The 26,740-nt window shown below is 47.5% G+C and overlaps 2 protein-coding genes across 3 annotated transcripts in view; one reads left to right on the plus strand and one right to left on the minus strand.

Annotated features, from left to right (window-relative positions):
• The window catches only part of ANGEL1 (angel homolog 1), a 67,739-nt gene that overhangs the window by 33,026 nt on the left and 7,973 nt on the right, over positions 1 to 26,740 (minus strand). The window lies entirely within an intron of this gene.
• Positions 4,001 to 26,740, plus strand: part of LRRC74A (leucine rich repeat containing 74A) — a 39,502-nt gene continuing 16,762 nt past the window's right edge. The window contains exons 1-10 of the mRNA XM_027552884.1: positions 4,001 to 4,037; positions 5,530 to 5,658; positions 8,517 to 8,689; positions 11,772 to 11,879; positions 12,916 to 13,012; positions 16,319 to 16,368; positions 16,723 to 16,804; positions 21,083 to 21,168; positions 21,637 to 21,831; positions 24,570 to 24,665. Of these exons, the coding sequence (XP_027408685.1) occupies positions 4,001 to 4,037; positions 5,530 to 5,658; positions 8,517 to 8,689; positions 11,772 to 11,879; positions 12,916 to 13,012; positions 16,319 to 16,368; positions 16,723 to 16,804; positions 21,083 to 21,168; positions 21,637 to 21,831; positions 24,570 to 24,665 (1,053 nt within the window). The remainder of the gene's footprint in view (positions 4,038 to 5,529; positions 5,659 to 8,516; positions 8,690 to 11,771; positions 11,880 to 12,915; positions 13,013 to 16,318; positions 16,369 to 16,722; positions 16,805 to 21,082; positions 21,169 to 21,636; positions 21,832 to 24,569; positions 24,666 to 26,740) is intronic.

Below are 26,740 nucleotides of genomic sequence, written 5' to 3' on the forward strand. Positions count from 1 at the left end.
ACAACAGACTGGTTCCAAATAGGAAAAGGAGTAAGTCAAGGCTGTATATTGTCACCTTGCTTATTTAACTTATATGCAGAGTACACCATGAGAAACACTGGGCTGGAAGAAGAACAAGCTGGAATCAAGATTGCCGGGAGAAGTATCAATAACCTCAGATATGCAGATGACACCACCCTTATGGCAGAAAGTGAAGAGGAACTAAAAAGCCTCTTGATGAATGTGAAAGAGGAGAGTGAAAAAGTTGGCTTATAGCTCAACATTCAGCAAACGAAGACCATGGCATCCGGTCCCATCACTTCATGGGAAATAGATGGGGAAACAGTGGAAACAGTGTCAGACTTTATCTTTTTGGGCTCCAAAATCACTGCAGATGGTGACTGCAGCCATGAAATTAAAAGATGCTTACTCCTTGGAAGAAAAGTATGACCAACCTAGATAGCATATTGAAAAGCAGAGACATTACTTTGCCAACAAAGGTCCATCTAGTCAAGGCTATGGTTTTTCCAGTAGTTACGTATGGATGTGAGAGTTGGACTGTGAAGAAAGCTGAGCGCTGAAGAATTGATGCTTTTGGACTGTGGTGTTGGAGAAGACTCTTGAGAGTCCCTTGGACTGCAAAGAGATCCAACCAGTCCATTTTAAAGGAGATCAGCCCTGGGTGTTCTTTGGAAGGAATGATGCTAAAGCTGAAACTCCAGTACTTTGGCCACCTCATGCGAAGAGTTGACTCATTGGAAAAGACTCTGATGCTGGGAGGGATTGGGGGCAGGAGGAGAAGGGGATGGCAGAGGATGAGATGGCTGGATGGCATCACTGACTTGATGGACGTGAGTCTGAGTGAACTTCAGGAGTTGGTGATGGACAGGGAGGCCTGGCATGCTGCTATTCATGGAGTCGAAAAAAGTTGGACACAACTGAGTGACTGAACTGAACTGAACTGATACGCCAATACAAAATAAACAGGGTTTTTTTGGTTAAAAAAAATTCTCCAATAAATGGAAAAAGAACAGGCTTTTCAACAAATAGTGCTGGGACATGTAACATCCGCATGCATTTATATGTATATTGTATACTTCACACCTTATCTAAAGATTAACTCAAAATGGATCATAGAAAAAGTTCTGGAAATGGATAGTGGTGATGGTTATGAAACATTGTAAGTAAAATTAATGTCACTGGATTGTACACTTAAAAGTGTTAAAATGGCAAATTTTATGTTAGTATATTTTATCATGATAAAAAAATTAATGAATCATAGGCCTAAATGTAAAAGCTAAAACTATAAAACTAATAACAGGAAACAGGAAAAAATCTACTTGAACTTGAGATAGGTAGAGAGTTTAGATATGACACTGAAAGCATGATCCATAAAAGAAAAAAATTGATAATTTTGATACGATTTGACTTCATCAAAATTAAAATTTGTATACTCTGTGAAAGACACTGTTAAGAGTAAGAAACTAAACCACAGACTGAGAGAAAAAATATTTGCAAATCGCGTTTCTGACAAAGCACTTATATCTAGAACACATTGACACTCAATGAAAAATTAAACAGTCCAATCTTAAATGGGCGAAAGATCTGAACAAATAGCAAGAAGATAAAGGAATGGCCAATAAACATATGAAAGGATGCTCCACGTCATTAGTCATTAAGGAAATGCAAATGAAAACCACCGTGAAATACCACTACACACTTCTTAGAATGACACTCAAAAGCAAAACTGGCAATATCAAGTATTGGTGCAAATTTGAAGCAACTGATGCTCATATATTCCTTGTGGGAATTCAAAATGATACAGCTGCTTTGAATGACAACTTGACTCACCCAGTGCCCTTTCCCTCCCCTCTGTTTGCTCAGAGCCCATGAATAATATGGGCTTGTAGATGTTTATTTTATCCTTTGGGTCACAGCACAATACTATCATTTATTTTGCTCTTCAAATTCCAATTCTGGCTATGGGAGCTCGTTCAGGTTGGCTCCTGTGCGCTTTCTACATGCCCCTTTTTTTTTACTTTTGTTTTTGATCCCTTCCTTCTTTGCTGGCACCACAGAAATTACCCACCTTTCCGAGGAAAATAGAAACCTAGATCTGGGCACTGGCATGCTCGTCACTGCTAAGCTGTCTCTGCTTCTGGTCCCTTCCAGTGCGTAAAGTTAGAAAATATATGTACGTATAATAATCTCGGCATAACACATGTCTATATTCATATCCATCTATCTGTATACATATATTAGGCAAAACCCCTGAATCCACTTGTAAACCTCTGACCCCATTCCAGCATCACTCTTTGTGAGGCCATGATGCCCCCCAGCACAACCTTTATCAATTGCCAGTACTACCTTTAGAGTCAGATAAGTGGTGTCTCTGTTCAGTTGCTATTTGAGATGCCTTCCTTCAAATTTTCTAATTCACCTGTGGTACCTTAGACCACATGGCACCGTTCAGGCAGAGCACCCAGAACTTAGACCAGGATCTAAGTACTTTCTGGTCACCATTTTTCTCTTTTAAGAGAGAAATACCTCACTTTCTTATCCTCTGCTCCAGTATGGGGGTTGACCACATATCCCTAGGGTCTTCTGGACTCATGCCTACCAAGTTATCCTAGGAGGTGCCCATTTCTTCTGGCCTGTTCAGTTTCTTTCACAGAACCACAGGAGATTGGACCGCTAGAAATGTTGTCATGCTGATTTAGGATGACTCAAGTTGTTTATTTGAACAGAAGCTCTGCCAAAAGTATTTGCCCAGGACCCTCACAACCTAGGAGAGGCCCTGTTGATTTCTATCTTGTATTATACACGCGCTGGAAGACCCAAGTCTTAATCATGTCTGCATTCCCCTCCCCACTGTGGTGCTTATCTTAGTGCCTTGTATGTAACAGATGCTCCATAAATTTTCAGAATGAATGCCTGGAGGAATGAGTCATGTCTCAGATTTACATATTTCTTTTGATTCAAGGTTCTAACTATGTTTTCCCTACATGCATCCCCAGATCTTCATCATTCTTCTGAGTGGCAAAGAGGGATTCTCACATCCCCAAGCCCTCCAGTCACTGACCTGCCCGTTGATGTGCTGATAGTTTATCAAGAAGGAACAAACACGCCTCCAGATTCTCTTGACAGTAAAACGCAAGTGAGCTTCAACTCCAAGGCATGTGAAAACAGCCAGGCATGGGAATGATGGTTGAATGGTTTCAAGTTAGGCAGCCCAGCAGTTTGAACAGTGCTTTGGCTGCACCCAATTGTAGTGATAGAACATATGTTTGTCGTGCTTTGCTTTTGATCTTCTGCTCCAAGGTTGAGGATACTCTCCCAAGGGGGAAAGAAAAAAGCAAGAAGAACTGAGAAGAAGAAAACTGACCTCACCCATCACTGAAATATTTCGTACCTGAAGCACAACCACCTTGAGAGAAGAACATGGCCGTGGCTCTTCACGGTCACTTTTTTAAGGGGCTTGGGTTTGGTCCTGACTCAGAGGGAAATACAACTCCACTGAGAGGCACCTCCCCACACCTGCACACTTACAACCAAGCCTGGGCTTGGCCCCAGTGGACATAAAAGATGACTGCCAGGGTCACCAAGAGGTGGGAGGCTCGCTGTTACCAGGTCTACCCACATGGATCACAATGACTGCATGAGGTCATGGAATGCTGAAGATGAAATGAAAGTGGGTCCTAAGTCATAAAGTTGCAGGTGGTGGGCATCCTTTCAACAGGGCTCCCAGGAATAGAGCTATATCTCTCTCCCTGATGATCCTAGGAAGTAGCTCCCTCTCCCAGACAGAGTTGGGGTCAAATCCAGGCACATCCCACCAAACCCCACTCTCCCCAGGGCTTGCTGGGATGGAACGATAACTACGATCCCTGCCTAAGATCTGTCTGGGTGAGGGCAGAGTACATAAATTTTGAGACAGAGCTGGATGGACCGGTAGCTTCTTAGGGAAGCAGAAGAAGGGTGGCAAGAAGCTGGCAGCAGCCCCCGAGAGGGCCCTGGCACCATGGACAATGACGAACCTCTTGAGCCTGAGACAAAAGGTGAAAATTCGTCCCATGTCTCACCACTCAGGCCCTTCCGGCTGCCTCAAGTGTAATGCCTAGTGACCGTGCAGACCCAGAAGCCCTCTTCCCTCTTCTCCTGGGACCCTATAGATTTGGGATAATGTGTGATGACTGCAGGGCTGGCCAAACAGGGAGCGAGAGAGTTTCATGCAATGCTGGGCTAGAACTAGCTCATACCAGCTCTGGATGACTTTAATTTTCATTCTGTGAGCTGGTTAATATCATGTTGGTAGTTGGGAATCTGCCATGTTGGGAATATTTACATCACTACATTGGCTAACAAATCAGGATTTTCTTTTTTTCTGGATAGCCAGTTCAACAGTTAGCAACATTCCACTGGTTGGATGGAATTCCAACATTGTGTAATGAAGAAATTAGGACACCATCACTTTTCGATGGCTATGTTTGATGGCCAAGCCGCTGTATGTCTTCTAAGTGTCAGACCACTGCTATTAATATTTCTACCCCTTGTCACACAGACCTTGACTTACAGACTGGGAAATAAATGTTGGAGCTTGGGTCTGTGGACATGGGCTGAGAAAGACCCAGATCTCCATTGAGCTTATTTGGAACCCTACTCTCTTAGAACCTGGCTGGCCAAAACTTGCGACCCCTAATGCTCAGCCCACCTAAAAGAGTAGATTGGTTGAGTTCTGACAGGGCACCTGGTGGTGCAACCTGGCTTCCCTAGACCTTTGCATCCTGCTGACATGGCATGACTAGCCCTACCTTTGTGTGTGGCTTGTAGGAAGGAGCCCAGGACTGGTTCCAGATCAGAGGCCCAGTGACAGAAAAGTCCCATCTAGCAAGTGCAGGGGCCTGGTGTGAGGAAATCCCAGGACTCATGTATTTAATCATAGCAATTAGTCTCAACCCCTCAACCCAGGGAGAGTGGCAAGCTCTTCCTTCTGCATGGTCATAAATTTGGATTGGAAGGAAGAGAAGCTTTAGGTCAAATCCTTAGGAATCAAGTTAGCCCTCTGGTTCCCTGAGACTGCTTCTGTTCCATTTTATTTTACATTTGACCCAAGGCACCTGCCCTGCCCCTTGCCCTCTGTGCCTGCCAATGAGGAAGCCTCTGCATCCGTACATGTCCTTTCTCTGAACGAGTAGAGCAGACCCTGAACCCCACCCAAGCCACAAAGAAGGAAAAGAGGAAGCAAGTAGTCGACATCCAAGGCTGGCCCAACCCAGGGGCTGGGACAGGGGCAAGCCTCCTGGAAACACGGAGGGCAGTTAGCACAGGAGGCTGCCCGGTGTCAGCGAAGGGAGGGCTCATAGGGTGAGGGCCCCCCAAGAGGGCTGAGGGCACACTTGAGCCATATAAGGCTGGGGTCAGTGGCTGCAGCCAAGACCCAGGTCGTTGACTAGTGAAACAGAGGGGCAGGAACGCCAGTTCCGGCCTCCATGGGAAAGGCCGGTTGATGGCTTTTGTTTCCAGAACTAAGGAGCTGAGTTTTTCTTCCAGATGAGAGCGACAGTGTGTCTGCACTGCAGAGCAGTAACGAAACACTCTACTGTGAGGCTGAAGCCCCCGTGGCCGTTGAGAAAGAGAAACCAGCCCGGGAGAGCTCAGAGACAGATCTTGAGATCGAAGGTGAGTGTAGGCCTTTGAGGGGCGAGGAGTGGCTCGCCTGCCTGCTCAGAAGCTGCAGAAATCGGTCCCTGCTGTCGACCCAGGGTCTGCCTGGAGGGACATGCTGTGGAGGGAATGTGGCTGTGCTCCGTGTTATCCCTCACCCTCCTCGAGACCGGCCTGGGGGTGGCGGTCGCCGCTACCCCATGCCCATTGCATCAGCTTGTCGAAAGCTGGACCAATAAAAGGGCAGGGGCTTCCGGTTTTCTGAATGTTTCCACAAGTGGCCTCTATACCACCTTTGTACCAGTTCCAGGAGGTAGACATTATTTACCTGCCTTTTATAGGGGAGGAAACTGAGGTTTAGAAAGACTGTGCAAGTGGCCGAGAAGTCTGCCAGCGTCTGCTGACTCCATGTTCACCCCACCTGGTCCATCTGCCCTCCGTATGCCATATCCCAGGGGCCCCTGGAGGATTTGGGGCCCATCTGGCATGCTGGCGACTTTCCTCTTCTCACAGGAGAGTTCTTGTTACCCCCGGTCGAGGGCCCCATATTTTCCTTCAACAAATCCAAGCGTGTCTGGGCAAGGGGAGGGGGCTCTGGCTGAGGGTTATTGCAAACGTCACCTCCACCCTTTCCTCCCTTCCGGTCCCCTCAAGGAAGGAGGTGCGAAAAAAGGACACAGGAAGCAGAGCCAGAGCAATGCTGGCCCCGCCTGATGCACTGGCCTTAGACTCCCCAGACTGAACCCCTTCCTCTCCTGTGTTCTGGAGCTGGGGGGGTGCAGTGTGATCAGTGGCTGCAGACACATGGGCGAGGCTGTTCTGCTGAATTCAGCTGTGTGGCTCCCCTGCGCGGTCACCTCCCCCTCATAGTCAACCTGCAACCTCACCCTCGACACAGACCTCCTCCTGCCACCCCCCGGGAATCCTGCTGTCCCTTTTCTAACTTCTTTACCACTTCAAGGTTGCTGCTGACGCTGATTGCAACACCCAATTTTACAAGGTCAGAGGGGTGTCAGATAGAAACAATGGAGGTTGTATCCCAGTTTCCGGCTTCTATCTCTTTCCCCCTCCCCACACCCATGGCCGGCAAGTGATAAGACTGTTGCAAACGGCCTCGAAAATATAACTAAAGTGAATACAGCTAGAAGTGGTCAGCGGACTGCAAACAGAGTGAGTTCCAAGGACAAAGCTGGGGGTTACCTATCCTGTTTGGGCAAACAGGAACCTCTAAGGACTGAATCTGGGCCCCACAGTTCTGTGTTGGATGGAAACTCAGGGCTCAGCTCCTCCAGTTTCTAGCGCCCCAGCAGCGGTGCTGAGATACTGAGGATGGTGCAGGAAGTCTCCCATGATGGCCCGAGACAGGAGCCTGGGCAGGAATAGCAAGCTGGTGGAGAGGCAACAGAAGCGAGAGAAGACGGATGTTACTTCTGCTCTTTCTGTACACCAGGCTATTTTGCACCCCAAGGGCCACTTGGCAAACTGGAGGTGGGGTGAGGGGGCAGATGCTACTTGAATCTCACGGGTGGAGACCAAGAATCGTGCTCAGGGATTTCCCTGGTGGTCCAGTGGTTAAGACTCCACGCTCCCTGACCAGGGTTCGATCCCTGGTTGGGAAAGATCCCGCAAGTTGCATGGCATAGCCAAAAAGAAATATATGAAGAAAAGCATCCTGCTCAATATTTTACATTGCACGTAACAGTCCCTCACAGAAGAGAATGATCCAACTCAAAATGTCCATAGTGCTGAAGCTCGAAAAACCCCCTGGTCTACAATCATCTGGAAAAGAAGGCCAATTTGTAGCTGTGCCTATAAAATCAACTTGCTTGCAAAGACTTTGTCTTTCCACCAACAAAGCTTTCGTTGTCCGTCTTAGAAATGTTTAGGGTGGGTTGGCCAAAGGCCCAGGGATGTGAAGGGAAAACAGATGCTGGCTTAGACCCCAGCTGACCCTGGGAAGCTCTGCATCAGTGGAGCTTGTTCAATGAGGACAGGGTCGTGGGGCATCCCCACCGCCTGCTGCCCACTAGCCAGGCTAGTCTAAAGTCCAAGGAACTGAGCCCCCAGCCCCCAAGTGTATTTGTTTCCAATGGATTTGGGAGTCTTTTCATTCTTGCACATACAGAAGCCCACTGCATCCTACTTGGGCTTTTCCTAGTTGGGAGTTCTCTAAATCTTTCATAAATCTTTGTGGCTCACATTTTAACAGTGGCAATGAAACTAAAGGCTTTCCAGGTGGCACTAGTGGTAAAGAATCCACCTGCCGATACAGGAGACACAGAGATGCAGGTTTGATCCCTGGGTCGGGACGATCCCCTGGAGGAGGAAATGGCAACCCACTCCAGTGTTCTTGCCTGGAAAATTCCATGGACAGAGGACCTTGGTGGGCTACAGCCCATGGGGTCACAGAAGAGTCGGACACGACTGAGTACAGTGAAACTAAAACTGCAGTGGAAACTCCCTCAACTGTCAACAAACCACCAGCTTTTTGTCTGGCTGGCCTTTCAAAGGTGTCCCCAGGTGGGCACAGACGGGCTCACACATCCTTAAGGTCACCCTTACACACCCTTTCGCAGTCAACCTGGGAAGATGGGAGTGAAGCACATCGTTTCTTCCAGGTAGTTTGGAATCTAAAACCAGGGACCTTCTCTCTTACCAAAGGGAAACGTCCCCACGGGGTTTTCTGGAGTCAGAGTCTCCCACCACGGGCTGACCTTCCAGTTGGAGGAACATACACGCATAGGATCAGACCCTCAGGCAGAGAGGACACCAGTCAGAATCAAATGTGGTCTGGGTCAGCAGGAAGATAAGGCAAAGGAAGAAGAGAAACTCCGCTTCTTCCTCTGGCATCTTTTTTTTTTCTTTTTTTGCAGATACCGAGAAATTTTTCACCACTGGACAAAAGGAGCTGTACCTGGAGGCCTGCAAACTGGTGGGCGTAGTGCCCGTCTCCTACTTCATCCGGAACATGGAGGAGTCCTACATAAACCTCAACCACCATGGGCTGGGCCCCAACGGAACCAAGGCTATTGCTATAGCCCTGGTGGTGAGCATGCCAGTGCGGGCACATGAAGCCTGGCAGAGTTGGGGCCTGACAGGGTGGTGGGCCCAAGAGTCAGAGAGCCCTACTGTGGGACCTGAGTTGCCACCTCCTTGCCCACCTTGCCCTAGGCTCTGCATGGTATTGTTTAGCTGCTTAGTCATCTCCAACTCATTTATGACCCCATGGACTGCAGCCTGCCAGGCTCCTCTGTCCATGGAATTTTCTAGCAAGAATACAGGAGTGGGTTCCATTTCCTTCTCCAGGGGATCTTCCCAATCCAGGGATCAAACCTTCATTTCCTGCAGGGCAGGCCAATTGTTTACCACTGAACCACCTGGAAGCCCAGACTCTGCATCACTATCAGCTATTTCCCCAATAGGCATGGATGCCCATTAGCTCCTAAGAAAGAGGTTACTAGAGACCCAGACCTTGAAAGTCTGTGTTCTTTCATATCCAGGAAGCAAAGGCACAAGGCTGTGGACACTGGAAAAGCAACTGATCTGGGCAAGGGCCCAAATGCTAGTGCGAAAACACAAGACAAAATATCAGCCAGGTCTCCATTCCGAGACCTCCATCTCCATTATCCTTTGCGATAAATGAGTTCACTACTGAGCCATTCCATTCTATGTCTGCCTTTGGCAACATTAGGTGTAATTCTTCAAGATCACACTGCAGAGTGAATCCTGTTTTCCCACAGGAATAATGTTCTCACTCAGCCCGGCATGAGTGAGCAAGGACTTGACCTTGAACTTACTATATAGCGTTCCGTACGCACAACTGACTCCATCTCAGGAAAACAGACAATGTAGCAGGTGTATGTCAGTATAACGCTGTTGGTTCACTTAGGACAGTAAAGAAAAAGTTTGATTTAAAAAAAAACACTCATTTTTGAATCTATAACAGCATTTACACTTAGTGCGTGCTCGTTAAGAAGTCACTGAACGTGACCCTCAGAAGGAGGAGGGAAGGGAGGGAAGAGCAGAGAAAGAACAAAGCCATCTTGAAATTTATGGAGCGTTGAAAGACTGATTAATGAAGTGTTAGGAATGCACCATTACCTCATGAGCTTCATGGGGAAAAAAAAATAGAATATAATGAAATCCACTCAGGACTTGGGCCGCTTGGCTCTCAGGAACAGCAGTTTCTGTTTAGGGGGAGTTTTTCTTCTCTGATTCTCTGTATCACCCCTTTGACAATTAATCATTGTGACATTCCCATGGACTGAACGTTTAATTATTACTGATATCTCTGGTACAGTTGAACTTCTCACATGTCATGTTCTCCCCTGGCTGAGATGAAGAGCGCCCCGATAGGAGGGGTCATTTTCATACTTCCTGGGATCTATCCCTCCTCCGCCGATCTCCATGCCCCTGGACTTAGTGGGCTGTGGACCCCCTGCAGAGGAGGGATGGTTTCTGTTTATCCCTGTTTCCTGGGCAGCTGGCACAGAGGGTGACAAATAGATACTCGTCCTTGTGAAATGAATGTGGATGGACTTGGCGATCGGGCCCACCCGCCGCACCACACGCTGTGCTGGCCCCCAGGACGACTCTGAAAGTGGCCCTTCAGTCCCAGTTTCTGCTAAATGACGCCTAGACTGGGAGGGCCCCTGAGCTTTGCCACCACCACCCCCTCCCCGCAGAGAGCTGAGGCCAGAGGACACTTCCTGAAGGCCCCGGAGGACCTCCCTGCGTGGCTGTAATTCGCTCTGTGACACTCCCCCTTTGCTTGAGACGAGAGCTCCTACCACATTCTACTTCTCTCGTGGCTTTGTGGGCTTCGAAAGTGCTCAGATCCAAAGATTAATCTGTTCTCTCTGCCTTTCTGCACAGGGAACGAGGTGGGGAAGGGAAGGACAGAAGTTGTGGTTAGAGCTAACCCCAGTCCCTCTTGCTGCAATGCTAGTCATTTCCACTTGCCTTGTTCCCTATGGAAATGCAGACTAGCTTGCATGTAGATATTGATTTAAGATTTAGGTTCTAATACGTATCAGTACCAAAGGAGAAGGGCGGGCAAGAATTGGGAGATTGGCATTGCAATACATACACTATTGATACCATGTGTAAAATAGATAGCTAATGAGACCATACGCTATTGCACAGGGGGTCTACTGAATGCTCTATAGTGACCTGCATGGGAAGGAACTCCAAAAAAGAGGGGGTATTGCTGACTCACTTTGCTGTACAGCACGCACTAACACAACATTGTAAAGCAATTATACTCCCATAAAAATTAATTAGGAAAGTATTTAAGCTCCAGTTCCCTCCAAACAGCCTTGAGGCAACATCCTGACTGTCAGAGAGTCCAGATAAACCTTAAGCCTAAACTAGAAGAGACGCCTCTGAGCAAGATGGCACAGGAGATGCGTTAGGCTTGAATACCGTTCTTAAATGTATCAGAGAGGCCCTGCGAGCTACGGTCCATGGGGTCACAAAGAGTCGGACAGGACTGAGCGACTGAACTGAACTGAAACGTATCACTTTCTCCTTAATCCTGGAGTAGGTCACAGGCCTCTCTCCTCAAGGCTAAATGGTTAAAATCTGTTCCCCTCATCCTTGTGCCTTCCCCTTTGCAGGACTCTGTTGTCATGTCCCCCTTCTAAATCCCCTCTGGGAATCCCTTGTTGGGAAAGGAGATGCCCAGAAGAAGCATGTCCTAGCAAAACTTCCCTGGTGGGTCAGTGGTGAAGAACCACCTGCCAATGCAGGAGACACGGGTTCAATCCCTGGGTTGAGAAGATCCCCTGGAGTAGGGAAATGGCAACCCACTCCAGTACTCTTGCCTGGGAAATCCCGTGGACAGAGGAGCCTGGCAGGCTGCGGTCCACCAGGGGTCTCAAAGAGTCGGACATGACTTAGTGAAGAAGCAACAACCACGAAACAAAACTCATGGGGATGGCAGTAGCCCTGCCTTATTCCCCTGTTGCTAGCCACTCCTCCACTCCAGGACTGCTAGCCCGCACCTCCATACCCTCTGACACAGCCAGGATGTTCAAGAGGGCTGATGGGTCCTGGGCAACGGCAGGGAACTGACTCTGTCACCATCCATCTTTCTCTCTCTCCCCCTCCCCTTGTGGTGGCTGAAGTCCAACACGACCGTCCTCACGCTGGAGCTGGCGGACAACTGCATCACGGAGGAGGGTATCCTGAGCCTGGTGGAGATGCTGCAGGAAAACTACTACCTTCAGGAGATGGTGCTGTGCCCGGTCCTGCCTGTTCCTACCTCCACACTCAGGGCCTCAGAATCCACTCGAGACAAGCCAGAGACCCCTACCCGAGCCCAGCCTCCAGGCTTTCTGCTCTCAATCTGGGGGCTCCTCCCCACTAGAAGTGACTTCTCAGAGGAAGTTCCACACCTAAGAGGCTGACCAGGTTCCCCATGGGCATAGGAAACCCTGAGAACCTATTTCCATCTGACCTCACAAGTCCCTAAATGGACAAACTTCTTTAGAGTTGCCTTAACGTGAACTTTCTTAAAGAAAATAAAGTCACGAGATAATTTCATAAAATACAATGCGTCCAGAGATAGATGATTGGCGATGGTTGGACACCAACATGAGTGTACTTCAGCCCACTGAGCTGTACCCTTCAAAATGGTTAGGATGGCAAACGTGTGTACGTCTATTTTACTACAGTTTTAAAACTTGGAAAAAGAAGGGGGAAAAACGACCAAGATCATAATGGCAAAGTTATGTAAAGTCCCTCCCATTCGCCTGAATGGACTGTGTCCATTTATACCCCAGTTTCTTCCGAGCACAGTAATTCATGCTTCAGGAACCAGTGAAGGGAATTACAATAATTGCTTACTCTTAATTTGTTTATCAATTGTTTCATACTAAACCCTCCAAATAGTTATCTTGGGTTTCCAAAAAAAAAAAATGCAATGTGCTTATCTAAAATACCAGGGCGAAACTGGGGAGGGTGGGGGGAGTCTTTGAGGTCAGCTTCAGAGAATTGAGACCAGCCTAGGGCCTCGCCATGAAACATCAGAAAAACCAGGGGTCCTCTCCTCCTCCTCTACCTCTTTCTTCTCCTCGTCCTCCTCTTTCTCCTCCTCCTCCTCTTTTTAATCTCCCTAACCCTTCCAGTCCTTCGACCTAACACCTGCTCTCTCTACCCCAACCTTATGCCCTTAGGACAGGCCTCAAGTAAGCCCCCACCCCCCATCATTTGTTAACCAGGGCCCTTTGGTGGGATTTTTATGTACAGAAGTGTTCTCTTGCCTTTTAGAATGTTTCCGACAATGATCTCGGCTTGGAGGGGGCCAGAATCCTCTCCGAGTTCCTCCAGAATAACACCTCCTCGCTTTTCAGTCTTCAGCTTTCAGGTGAGCCTATGAAGGGCTTCCCACATGGTACTAGTGGTTAAGAAACTGCCTGCCAATACAGGAGACTCAAGAGACACAGGTTCAGTCCCAGAGTGGGGAAGACCCCCTGGAGAAGGAAATGGCAACCCCCTCCAGTATTTTTGCCTGGAGAATTCCATGGACAGAGGAGCCTGGTGGGCTGCAGTCCCTGGGCAGCAAAGACTCAGACTCCACAGAAGCGACTTAGCACTCACGCCTGGCGCTTTCTTATATAAAAGTTTGTATATTTACTGTTGTCAAGTTCATCAGTCTTTTCTTTTACGGTTTTGATTTTTGTAGTCTTGCTTAAAAACTGTTTCCTACTTCAGATTTTAAAGTATTTTATTTTATTTTCTTCAAATATTTTTGTAATTTTTCCCACATAGATCTTTAATATATCTGGAATTTATTTTTGTTCATGGCATTAGGTAGAAATCCTATGTGTTATTTTCACCTGGCTAAAATTCATAGCCAAGTGCCCAGCTTCATTAATTGAATAACTTATCCTTTACTGACTAACTTGAATGCCATTTTAACATATATTAAAGTGTGTGTTAGTCAGTTATGTGTGACTCTTTGCGACCCCATGGACTGTAACCCACCATGCTCCTGTGACCATGGAATTCTCCAGGCAAGAATACTAGAGTGGGCTGCCATTCCCTTCTCCAGGGGAGCTTCCCGGCTCAGAGATCGATCCTGGATCTCCTGCGTTACGGGTGGATTCCTTACCGTCTGAGCCACCAGAGAAGTCCATCATATGTTAAATTGCCATATAAATATAGATTCCTTTCTAGAATCTCTATCCCATTTCATTTAGCTATTTCTATGTCAACATTGTACTGTTTTAGTATTTGTTTAAAATATTAAAATTATAATATGTTATAATTAGTTGAAATTTATAAAATATATCAAGTATGTAACATTCAATATATTAGTTTTATACTTATATGCTTATATTAGATATTTTAATATGTTTGAGCTTCCCCAGCGGCTCTGCAGTGCAAGAATCTACCTGCAATGCAGGAGACACAGGTTCTGATCCCTGGGTTGAGAAAATACCCTGGAGAAGGAAACAGCAACCCACTCCAGTATTCCAACCTTGGAAATCCCACTGACAGAACCTGGCAGGCTGCAGTCCATGGGATTGCAAAAGAGTCATACATGACTTAGTGACTAAACAACAACAATAATGTGTTTAATATTTGAGTGGACAAAGTTTGATCTTTTTCAAAGTAATCTTGGCTATTCCTGGACAGTTTCTCCTCCAGGTGAATTTTTAAATCATTTTGTCAAGTTCTATTAAAAAAACTTATTGGAATTTTGGTTGGAGTTATATTTAATATTCTAGGTTAATTCAGGAAAGAACGGACATATTCAAAATATTGAATAGCTTCATTTAAGAACTTGGTTTCATCAGGTTTTTTTATGTTCTTCAATAAATTGTTATAGTTTTATTTCATTATTAGTCATGCATATTTCATATTAGCTTTATGTCTAGGTCTTTATCATTTCATTCTTGAGAATAGAATGTTTTTTCTACCACTTTTTCTAATTACTTTATTCCTGGTATCAGAGAAGGCAATGGCACCCCACTCCAGTACTCTTGCCTGGAAAATCCCATGAACGGAGGAGCCTGGTGGGCTATACAGTCCATGGGGTTGCTAAGAGTCGGACACGACTGAGGGACTTCCCTTTCACTTTTCACTTTCATGCATTGAAGGAAATGGCAACCCACTCCAGTACTCTTGCCTGGAGAATCCTAGGGACGGGGGAAGCCTGGTGGGCTGCCATCTATAGGGTCACACAGAGTTGGATACAACTGAAGTGACTTAGCAGCAGCAGCATGAGAGCTATTAATTTTTGTACATTGAGCCTATTGTCAATCATTTTATTGAATTATCTTACTAGTTCTGACATTTTGTTAATATTCTTGGATTATTTATGTAGGTGATAATGTCTGCAAACAATGGAAGTTTTTGTCTCTTCTTTCCAGTATTTATGGCTCCTGGAGAGTTTTTTGGTTGTATTGGCTAAGACCTCTAATATAACATTAATCCAGAATGTTATTTGCAAAAACACGAACTTCCCAGTCCTATCCCAGGCTGCTAAGTCAGAATCTTTAGGGGGAAAGGCTAAGAATCTGTATTTTTCATCTATCTTCCAAATAATTTCTTACAGCCGATGCAGGACAGGTAACAAATAGTATAAATACAACAATTTGAGTAACAGATCACATAAGTTTCTACACTGACTAGATTCTCATCTCATTTCATTGTACTGGTGCCAGAAACAACCAAGGAAGTATTTGTGTTTCAATGGATTCATTCATTCATTCATTCATTCAGGATTAACTGAGCACCTGCTACGTGCCAAGTGCTTTCTCAGTGCTAGAGACATACGGTTTATTAAACTTTCAAGGAGAAATTTGGGGATAAGAATTTGTGTCATCTATTCCCCGCAAATCACCAGTGTTTTATCAATGGATTCCTTAGCAGGGCCAGGGCTAGGATAAGACAAGGAAGGCACTCGCCTCAGCCGCAGAACTTAAGGGGCAACAAAAAACTCAGTAACCAAGTAAATAACATTTTAAAGCAACATTTTTAAAAGCCAAAATTAATACAAAGATAAATCCATGGGTGAAGAAAAATATCAACACTTTAAATAAACCACAAAATCCCACAGGGACAGATTGGAATGAAGTACAGGGTCAGATCCTGCTTTTATTTAAACTCTGGTTCATCATAGATGTTTTTACATTGATTTGCATTTTAAACTATTAAGATCTTATTCATCGCAATTGCTGAGATTTTTGGCACCTCTTCGATTTTGCACGCATGGTAAGTGACTCATTCATCTCTCCAGGCCCACCTCTGCTGCTTAGACTTGAATTAGCATTTTTAGAACATCACAGAGTTTAGGCACAAGGCCAGGGGTTGATGCTATCAGTGGAGGCTCAGGGCATGGTGTACCAACTCCTGAAACTCCCTGCACAGTCACGGCAGAGAGAGAAGGGAAGGAGCACTAAAGAGATGGTAATGAGCTGCCTTTCTCCCCGCGTGTGCCTCTGTGCCCAAACACTGCTTTAAGCATTTGCGCAAACCCACCGCGCATCCAGGCTGCCACGTAACACTGAGAAGAGTTCCACATGCTATACAGTCCGTCCTTGCTGGGCTTGCCACCTTTTCTGTGTCCGATTGTTCCAAAGGCAAGACACTAGCAGGACTAAGATATGGAGGGTTAGGGAGCCTTAGTCTGAAGAACGTTGCTAATGCACCCCCTTCGCTGCAGGGAATAACTTCAAGGAAGAATCTGCAGAGCTGTTCTGTCAAGCCTTGTCGGTAAGAAGGCAGGGGTGCGGGTGCGGCCAGCCCCGTGAGCGATGCTGCTGGGACATGGGTGGCTCTGAGCGTCAGGAAGGAGTGAGACCACTTGCCTGGTGTAGGGAGCTGCTGAGTGTTCAGACTCCAGTCCTATCAAAAGCCTCAGCAATTGGTAGGACTGTTTGGATGGTGCTAAATTCTCCTAGCAGTCATCAACAGTTCTACAGGAAATGAACGGTCCTCCGTCTAAGAACCCTAGCCTACTTAATTTTCGGCATACGCGGGCCCCCATCGCAGTGTTCCAAGTGAGGCATTTGCAGAGAAGACAGAGAAGACAAAAATCACCTCTCTCTGCCCTGTTTCTTTCTCTAGAACAATTACAGAATTAAATCACTGGATCTCAGTCACAACAAATTCTGTGACAAGGCAGGCGAGTACCTGGGGCAGATGCTAGGTGAGTCCTGCTGCGAAGGGAGGGGCCCAGAAAAGGGAGGGACGTAGGGTAGGATGGCTTGTCAGAGCTCGTCTCCTGTTTCTTTATTGTTATTGACAGTTGTGATTATAAAAAGCAATGTAAACGATACCCCAAATTCATTTTGAAGGGAGCAAACATCTGAATGTGGGAAGTAAAAAAACTTCAAAATAATTAGATTAGAATAACATAAAAGTAACTCGTTTCTATGAGAAATAATACAGAGAGATGACCTCAGGGAGGCTAAAGATTATTAAACAGAAATGGGCACACACTGTAACGAAACAGTGGGCAGAAACTGCAGCAAAAACGAGTCATACATTTGGCAACAGTGAAGTGAAAACTTTCAGATGATAAAAGAAATCATGGGGCAGTGATAGAAGACACGCACTCGTTAGGGAGTAGAAATGTAGAACATTTGTAAAATATACAAGATTACTGTTCAGAATACTGACGAAAATTTCTCTAGCTCAATTAGGCAGTGATAAATACTCCCAGTAAAAAAAATAAAACAACAACTGGCCAAAGCATATGGACAGTGACCAAAGAAAACCAAGTGTCCGCACTCTTCAGTAATTAAAAACATCCAAAAGAAAACCACAAATAGATCTCCTTTGTCATCTAGCAGAGCTGTAACAGTTTCCCATCAGAGAATATCAATTGCGGTGAAAAGGAACAAAAAATAGGGACACTCACAAGTCTGCTAGATAAAGGCACTTTGGAGAACAATTTGACTACATTTAGTAACATATATTACGGAGAAGGCAATGGCAACCCACTCCAGTACTCTTGCCTGGAAAATCCCATGGACAGAGGAGCCTGGTGAGCTGCAGTCCATGGGGTCGCGAAGAGTCGGACACAACTGAAGCGACTTAGCAGCAGCAGCAGTAATATATTGGAAATGTATATATTCTATGACGCAGTTCACCTCTATAGGTGTCTCAGAGAAGGTCTCGTGCATACAGAGAGAGCTGTCCGAGGAGGTTCATTATAACAAAAGTGTTATAAAAGGGGGGAAAAACAAACTAAACGTTCTCTCCTGGGGAAATGAATAGAAGCAGAGAGGACTCCTAGCAGTGGGGACCGAGTGCTCATCTAGATGGGGAGGGGAGAGGAAACCGCCCAGGGAAGGCGGCTCTTTGTTGAAAACTGAATATAAAAGAAGAAACAGCCGTGCTATATAGCTTTCCAGGAAGAAAGGCTGTTTGAGGAACTTGGGGCTACAGTGTGGCTGAAGTACAGGGAACAGGGGAGGAGAATGGAAGGGAGAGAGGTCGTTGAGGTGGCGGGCAGCCCCTCACGTCGGGCTGTTGGAGCTATGACACCCACAGAGCCTGGGTTTCATTCAACGCACGGCGTATCACGAAGGATGTGAGCGTGGGAATGATGAGGGACAGCTGGGAGGCTCAGACCCACTCCGTGACTCCTGCATCCGAGGAGGACGGGAGGGGAAGAGGGAGGCGTGGTGACTGGGACAGAATCACAGCGTGAGCTCAACCAGGGGGCTCTCGGAGGGGATGGATTCAGAATATGCTCCAGAAGTAAAGCCAAAAGGCCTTGCTGATGTGAAGAGGGAGGGAAAGGGAGAGATAAAGATAGATTCGTGATTCTTTTGTTTCAGTTCCTGGTGAGATGGAGGTGGTGTTTACTCAGTGAGGGGAACTCAGGGAGTCACAGTACAGAGGGGCAGGAGTTAGGAGTCAAGGTGTCTGCTTTTGGCCAGGAAGGGCTTTCAATGCCCATTTGACGCCGACACGGAGATGTCAGGAAGGTGGTTTGCTGGGTCAGTTTAGAGAGTGGAGAACAGGTCAGAACTGGAAACATATTTGCGAGGTATTTAAAGCCACGGCCATGTGTCCAAATGAGGTCGTCCAGGCGAAGAGTGCAGACAGAGTTGAGTAGGGGGCCATCCTACTGCCCCCGGGGTCACTCCAACATTTTAAGGGGTCACAGAGGAGGAGGAGCTGGAGTGGGAGTGATGAGTCTAACAGCAGGGAAAGTGAGGTACCAAGGAGCCACGCGATGGGGAGCATTTTCAAGAAGGGGGAGGTGGTCAGCGGGGTGAAGTACTGCTTAGAGATCAAATAAGAAGACAGAAAAGTGACCACAGGACTTGCCAGCGCGGAGATAACTAGTGAGGGGGTATGCAAACCCAACTGGAGTGGGTTGAGTTGAAAATGAGATGCAAAGAAGTGAAAATGGCCCTGTAAGCAACTCCAGGCGCTCCACTGAGACGTGGCTGGAAAAGAAAGATGGGTGGCATAGAGTCCAGGAAGGTTTGCAAGGATGGGAAGTGCTGATAGGAAGAAGAGAAACAGAAACATGCTGGAGAAGGAGGAGGACATAATTATAGGAGCGAAGTCCTTGAAAAGACAGGAGGCGATAATATCTATAACAAACATGGAGGGGTGGCCTGAGAGCAGTAGGGACCCATCATTCACTGAAAAGAGTGGGGAGCCCAAGAGTGGGTGTGGGGGGCAGTGGGGCTGGGAGATAGCACTTTAGGAGGACGAAGCTCTCTCACCCCATTGCTGCCGCTTCCTCAGCGAAGCAATGAGGCAAGATCTTCAGCTGGAGCGGAAGGGACGGAAGAGCAAAGTGTAAATGAACTATTGGGTATTTTGAGTCTCCCTTTGAAAACTAATTGTCAAACATTTTAAAATTAAATTTTAAAACATAAATTTAAGATGAGACAGACTAACTTCTGTTTTAATACGGTTGTCACCATACTATATTGCAGCTTTCAAAAATTTTTGTGTACTAAAGCCACCAAATATTAGATGATTGCTATGTGACAGACATCATGCTAGGCTCTTTACATCAATCTTTACAAAAAAAAACTTTTGTAAAGGTTAACATTCCCATGTTATAGATAAGAAAACAGAAGTAAGGGAAGGATAAGTAAGCCAAAGAATCCGCCTCAATGTGGGAGAACCAGGTTTGAGCCCTAGATCGGGAAGATCCCCTGGAGAAGGGCATGGCAGCCCACTCCAGTATTCTTGCCTGGAGAATCCCATGGACAGAGGAGCCTGGCAGGCTACAGTCTGTGGGGCCGCAAAGCGTCAGACATGAATGAGCGAATCTCTGCCTTCTGTCTAAGGTCACATAGCTAGGAAGTGGTGAGAACATAATTAAACTTCTAACTTTGTGGTCATTTAAGAGGAACAGGAGTGCAAAGTATAACTTAAGTGGGGGACATGGCACAAAAGAGCAAAGAAGGGTAGGAAGAGATTGAGGGAGACAGCCAGGGAGAGAATGAAAGCAGGAGAAAAGTTTGTTCTCAATACAACAGGAGGTGGTGTGCATTTTCCTAAAAGTGTGTCCTGGTGGTTGACACAAGAGAAAGACATGATCAGTACAGAGCACTCTGTGCATAAAAAAGTAAAACAGAAAAACATATTTTCCTGGGCCTGAAGGCGGTTCCTCCCACTCAGTGTCCTTCAAGAGCACTTTAGTCTCTCTTCCCAATAGTGTCCTCAGCACATCCGCCCTCCCCAGATAAAAATGACAAAGCCGACGTGTTTAAATAGAATGCTCTCCCAGCCCTATGTAGGCTGTAATCAAAAGCACCTTTAAGTTTTTTTAAAAATTGCAATTTCAGTGCAAACCCAACTTCTAGACAAGCCTGATGTCGCCCCGCTTCCACCTGGCTATATCCCTAAAGTTCTGGATGGACATTCTGTGGCCCCATTGCTCCCATAGGTCTCCATGAAAATACCACGTGATAGACCTTGCCATGCCCACCGCAGTCTCGCTACGTAAACTACCCCTGTTTCCCATGCTGTCTCCATCTATGTTAACGACTGTGTGATTTTCCACCAGGTGGATATTTGTGTTATGCTTTACCCCTCCCCTGTGAGTCACAAACCTCACTTTTGTGAGTGATGCCATGGGAAACATCTGCAAGTGTCACTCACCTTACATACTATACTGTCTACCTAGGAAGAGTCTCAGGGGTGATATTGCCCTGAGATGGAGCAAACAGATTTTAGTAGGAAAACATCTCTGACCAGACAGTTCAGAGTGTATCCCACGTTTGCCACCTGCAATGTACAAGTATCTTACCACGATTCTGTGGCGTTGGGAATCCCCTTGTCATTTTGTGTTTAAATGGATAACTGACAAGTTATTGCCTCAGTGTTCTGCTTTGCATGAGGACTGAGCCATTCTTACCCCCAATTTCATGGATCTCAGGCCAACCCAGAGCCTGGGTTCTCCGGGAGGTGGGGGAGGCTGAGATGACGCCCTCCCCTCCCTCAGCCATCAATGTAGGGCTCCAGTCGCTGGATCTGAGCTGGAACCACCTCTACATCCGGGGAGTGGTGGCCTTGTGCAATGGTCTCCGGGTAAGCCTGCGGGAGTGGAGCCAGGGTTGAGCCCAGGTGAGGATGACCAGTCCCTCTGTCCACCATCTTGAACCCCTTCTCCATGGTCACCATTGAGGACAGTGATCTGAGACCTCCTCAGGCGCTCTTCACAGTCAGTCTGCCTCCCACAACTCCTGAATGCGTGTCCTCCTTTAGTACAAATCCCTCCCAGGGAAACTTGCCCTACTGGGGCCTCATACGCACCTCTGGGGGTAACTTCAAAGGGGCAGTTTAACTCAGGGCGAAGGGAATGACCTTCACCCAAAGAGAATGAGCTCTGAGACTCTGAGCCCAGCTGGGAGGGATCTGGAAAGATCTGGCCGTCTCTCTCCCGGGGACCACTGAGCACTCTGTCTGGAAGCCGGCCAGGGACAAAAATGGGGGCCCGTTGCCTGGATGAGTTGCCTGCAGCCTTGATGCTGGCGCTATTTTCCCTTCTCCCTGCAGTCTAACGTGTCGCTGAAGAAACTCGATCTCTCCATGAACAGCTTTGGGAACGAGGGGGCTGCAGCCCTAGGGGAGGTCCTCAGACTCAACAGCTACCTGACCTACCTAGACCTCAGCAGCAATAACATCACCAACGACGGGCTCTCCAAAATCAGCAGAGCCCTGGAGTTGAATGAAAGCCTCAAAGTTCTGAAGGTAGTCTTCACCCGGGCAGGGGACAGGACAGCTTGTGTGTGCATGTGTGTGTGTGTGTGCCTCCATGTGTGTGTAACTGCATGTCTGTGTGTCTCTGCACCCATGCATGTGTGCGTCAGTGGGTGTGCATCTGTGTATGTGTCCCTGCATCCCTGTGTGTGCATGCACATGTTTATCTGTGTGTGTGGGGACAGTGGGGAGCGGGAGTGGGTTGGGATGTTGCTGGAGAGAAAAACCTACATTCTTGGCTGGCTTTATTCTGTAAACTCAGTGTCACACTCTCCACTCTCACCTGGCACAGGGTAGCAGTTTGTCTCTTAACTGGTTTTCCTTTCTCCCATCTGGGTCTCCTCCAGGTTTTTTTTCTTCACAAAGTGGCTTTCGGGATCTCCGTTCCCCAACCAGGGATTGAACCCGGGCCCGGGCAGTGAAAGCGCCAAGTCCTAACCGCTAGACTGCCAGGGAATCCCCTCCTCCAGTTTCTCTCCACACTGCAGCCAGAGTGTGCCTTTTGAGTGTAAATCTGGCTTCTAACCCCACCCGTACCTACTCTACTCCAGCTTAAGCCCCCATCCCCCAGGGCATCCATGGCTCAAACCCAGTCCTCTCCCCCAGTGTGCTTCAAGTGTACCCTCCCCCCAACTCCTATGCTCCAGCCAATGCCTCAGGGTCTTTTTTTTTTTTTTAATTTTTGGCTGCCCTGGGTCTTCATTATAGTGCACAGGCTTCTCATTGCAGTGGCTTCTCGATGCAGAGCACAGGCTCTAGGCACTCGGGCTTCGGTAGTTGTGGTGCAAGGGTCTAGGAGCTCCATGACATGTGGGATCATCCCGGACCAGGGATCAAACCCGCACCCCCTACCTTGGCAGGCAGCTTCTTAACCATGGGCTTCCCTGGTAGCTCAGCTGGTAAAGAATCCACCCGCAATGCAGGAGACCCCGGTTCAATCCCTGGGTTGGGAAGTCTATCCCTGGAGAAGGGATAGACTACCCACTCCAGTATTCTTGGGCTTCCTTGGTGGCCCAGCTGGTAAAAAAAACCGCCTGCCGTGTGGGAGACCTGGATTCAATCCCTGGGTCGGGAAGATCCCCTGGAGAAGGGAAAGGCTACCCACTCCAGTAGTCTGGCCTGGAGAATTCCATGGACTGTACGGGCCATGGGGTTGCTAAGAGTCCTGAGCGACTTTCACTTTCACTTCTTAACCACTGGACCACCAGGGGAGACCGCAGGGGCTTTTTCACCTCCCTCCCTGCAGGACCTTGCCCACACCGCTTCCTTAGCCCACAGTGCTCCCCTGACTGGCCTCAGTTGCTGTTCTGCCTCAGAACACAGTGGGAGCCCCAGTACCCTAGGCACCCCCAGGGAACCCTCAGATCCTGTTCACCCCTTCTCCTAGAACTCCCCAGAGTTCCTCTTTATATTCTCGTTCTGAGTGACTTGTCTGTCACGCACTAGCCTGAGAGCTTCCTGAGGACAAAGACGTATTCGGGTTTGCCCATTAATATCACCTGTACCTAGCAGAGTCCTGGGTACGGGGGATATAATACTCCGCTAGGACTCAGGACTACAGGAGTCTACAGGATAGTAGTCCTGAGTCTACAGGACTTACTAAGTCATGTCCAACTCTTGTGATCTCATGGACTGTAGCCCACCAGGCTCCTCTGTCCATGGGATGCCCAATGAATATTTATTAAGTAAATGAATGAATATGTATTTCATTTTAAATTAATTTGCTTATAGATGCTAATTTATAACAGAGAAGCTCCTCGTAAGTTGGCAATTGATGAAAAATGAGGCCTTGTATTAACAGGTCCCCTTTCTGGGGCTCCTACTTTGAGCCAAGATCTGTTTCAAGTGATTTGTCTCCTTATTCCTGGCCCAGCCCCATCAAGTGGGCTCCAGTAACCCCACTTGTCAGATGAGAAGACTGAGGCTGTGTGACTTGTCAGCTAGCAAGAGGCAGAGGGAAGTCAGCTCTACCTGGCTTTCTACTGCAGTTCCAACTCCTGCAAGATATGTGGGTGACTCTGGGGGACCACAGACGTGGGAGTGCTGGTGGAAGAACAGGAGTTAGGAATCAGTGAAGATGAGCTGCCATTCAAGAGGGCAGTCACCCTAGAGCTGTTGCGGTGACAAGAGGAAGTCAGGTTCTGACCAGCGGAAGTAGCTTGGTGATGGCAGACCACCCCAGGTGGCCGCCTAGTGACTGGGGAAGCTGAGAGGCTGGCCTGCCTGGATGGGCACCAAGTGTGATTCAGACAGGAAGAACGGACTCAGCCTGCCAAAGACTCAGCCTTGGGGGCCAACGAAGCCAAGGCAAGTTCAGAGAATCTGACTTCTAAAAGACTAAAAAACTAGCTCAGCAAAATGGCCACGAAGATTTTTTTCTGGTTAGTGAAATATAGGTGATTTTAACATTTTTTTCTACTGCTTTTAAATTTTTTCTACAGTGACCAAATATTTTCATTTTAGATCCTTGTCATGCTTGCCTGTGCTTATCCCAGTGACTGGCGTGTTGCAGGGCCCCAGTCGATGTTTGTTGGATGGATGGATGGATGAGCAGTGAGATGGACAAGTGGATGGATGACAGACAGACAGACAGGGAGATGGGTGCTTACAGAGAAATCTGGAAGGAAGACATAGACTGTGGTTTGACGGGGATATATGGAACCCGTGCTCTGAACCAGCCTTTTCTGCCCCCATCTCTGCCTCCTTCTGCCTTGCCCTTCCTCCCACAGCTTTTCCTGAACCCCATAAGTATGGATGGGGCTGTGTTACTTATCCTGTCCATCAAGAGGAACCCCAAATCCAGGATGGAGGATATTGACATTTCTGTAAGTCATCTGATGGTTCGCTGACACTCAGGGAGCATGCCAGTTGCCATGGCCACCGTGCCAGGTGCCAACAGCTCTGGCCCTCAGGGCCTACGTGCTCCAGGAGAAGAAAAGACAAAACACTCCTTTTGGGGTACAACTCTGCCCTCCTCCAGAGGTCCTTTCCATTGGAGTAGCCAGTCAGTCAGTAACATCATGGTATAAAATTATTTGCCCGATCCTGAGAACCCAGGACCTGCACCCCCAAGAGCAGGCCTGAGGGCAGAGAGGAGGAACACCAGAATCAAAGGTGGGGGACCCCAGAACAGACCTGTCTGCAGTCAGCTTTGTTGATGGATGGCTCTGGGCCTTAGAATGCTTCCACAATCACAGGATTTTTAGAATCTGAGTATGAAAACACGTCCAAATCTGTGTTTTCATTTCATGACTCAGCCTACTCTAATCAGAGTAGTATTTGAGTGTAAAAAAAAAAACCTAGATGGAGGCGGGAAGCTTGCGGAGGTGACTCCACTCTGTGGGTACTCTGGCCTGAATCATCCCAGCGGTAGGAGCTGTTGCCAACAATATCCTATACTTGTCTATCAGTTTATACTCTTTTTTTTAAGCCCCAAAGCCATTTTATAGGCGCCAACTCGTTTAGTTCTACTCTGGAAGTAGGTAGAATGTATTCGTGACCTAGGGCTGCCAAGGCAAAGTACACAAAGCAAGTGACTCAAGTGATAGAAATGTCTTGTCTCACAGTCCTGGAGGCTAGAAGTTCAAGGTCAAGGTGTTGGTCAGGTCGGGTCCTCCAGAGGACTGTGAGGAAGAATCTGCTCCCTGCTTCTCTTCTAGCTCCTGATAGTTTGCAGGCAATCTTCGCTGTTCCTTGGCTTGTAGAGACCTCACCCTGGATCTCTGCCTTCAGCCTCAGGTGTCACGCTCCGTCTCTGTATCCCAGTGTTCCCTTGTTACAGGGACACCAGTCATATCGGGTTAGGGCCCACCCTAGCGACCTCATTTTTAACTTGATCATCTGCAAAGATCTTATTTCTCAATAAGGTCATATTCACAGATACTGGGGTCAGGATTTCAGCATCTTTTTTTGTGGGGATACGATTCAACCCATGACTAGTACTTGTCCTCATTGTCCTGCTTTACACGTAAAGAACCTGAAACAGAGAGGTCAGGCCACTCACCCAGGACCACGCAGCAGGTGTGAAACGCAGCGAGGAGTAAACCAGGGCTTCTGCCTCCCACTCTAGAGTTCTGTAAAGGTGAAGTGTGAAAAGTCCTTTCACATTTGCTTAATGCCACACTAATTGGGGTTTTGTTAAGACTTTAATACCTTGCAAGTCTATCAGGGATGATGTTTTGCGTTTGAAATCCAAGCTTCTTAGAACTGAATAATGAGTAAAAATTGGGTTTATATTTGCCACAGATTATAAAGTGTCATAAAAACATACCTGCTGTCCTTTTCACTTTGTTCCCTCGTCTCCTCCTCCCCAGCCCTGGCTCCTCCTTGTGCTCCTGGTTTTCCTCCTCAGAGGCCTGCTCCCTGCTTGTCCCACAGCTCTGACCTGCACCCTGTGTTGCTGCCTCTGACCTCAGCCCCTGGGTCCAGAGTTCATTAGAGTTCGGCTCCTCCCACCCCCTGCAGTGCAGGTTGGAAGGTGTGAACCCGAGCACTATCTTGGGGTGTCTGAGGGAATGTCGGAAGTGGTGCTGTTTAGACCCTAAGGCGGCATATAAACCCCTGAGCTGGAGTTTCTCTTGCCACTCCACATGATGCCACCATAACTCTAAGTAGTGTTGGAATCCCTTCATTGTAGATGCTTCTAGAACTTTCTCTAGAATACCTACAAAGGAGAGGGAGTAAGTCTTCAGCCCTTAGCACGAATTGAGTTCTTTGAAAAGGCAAAAGATACTGAGAGCCGCAGCTGAGGGATGAAGCCGGTGGAGCACACCCACGGAGGCCAGGTTTCATCAAACACCATCACACAGAGCACGTGCTCTCCTGCAGCCTCTAAGTGGGCATGGAGGCCCTTCCACAAGGCGGGGGCTCCCCATGGGCAACCGGATGGCTGGAATGAGGG

This window comes from Bos indicus x Bos taurus, chromosome 10, assembly GCF_003369695.1.
Source record: "Bos indicus x Bos taurus breed Angus x Brahman F1 hybrid chromosome 10, Bos_hybrid_MaternalHap_v2.0, whole genome shotgun sequence".
NCBI classification, from domain to species: Eukaryota; Metazoa; Chordata; class Mammalia; order Artiodactyla; family Bovidae; genus Bos; species Bos indicus x Bos taurus.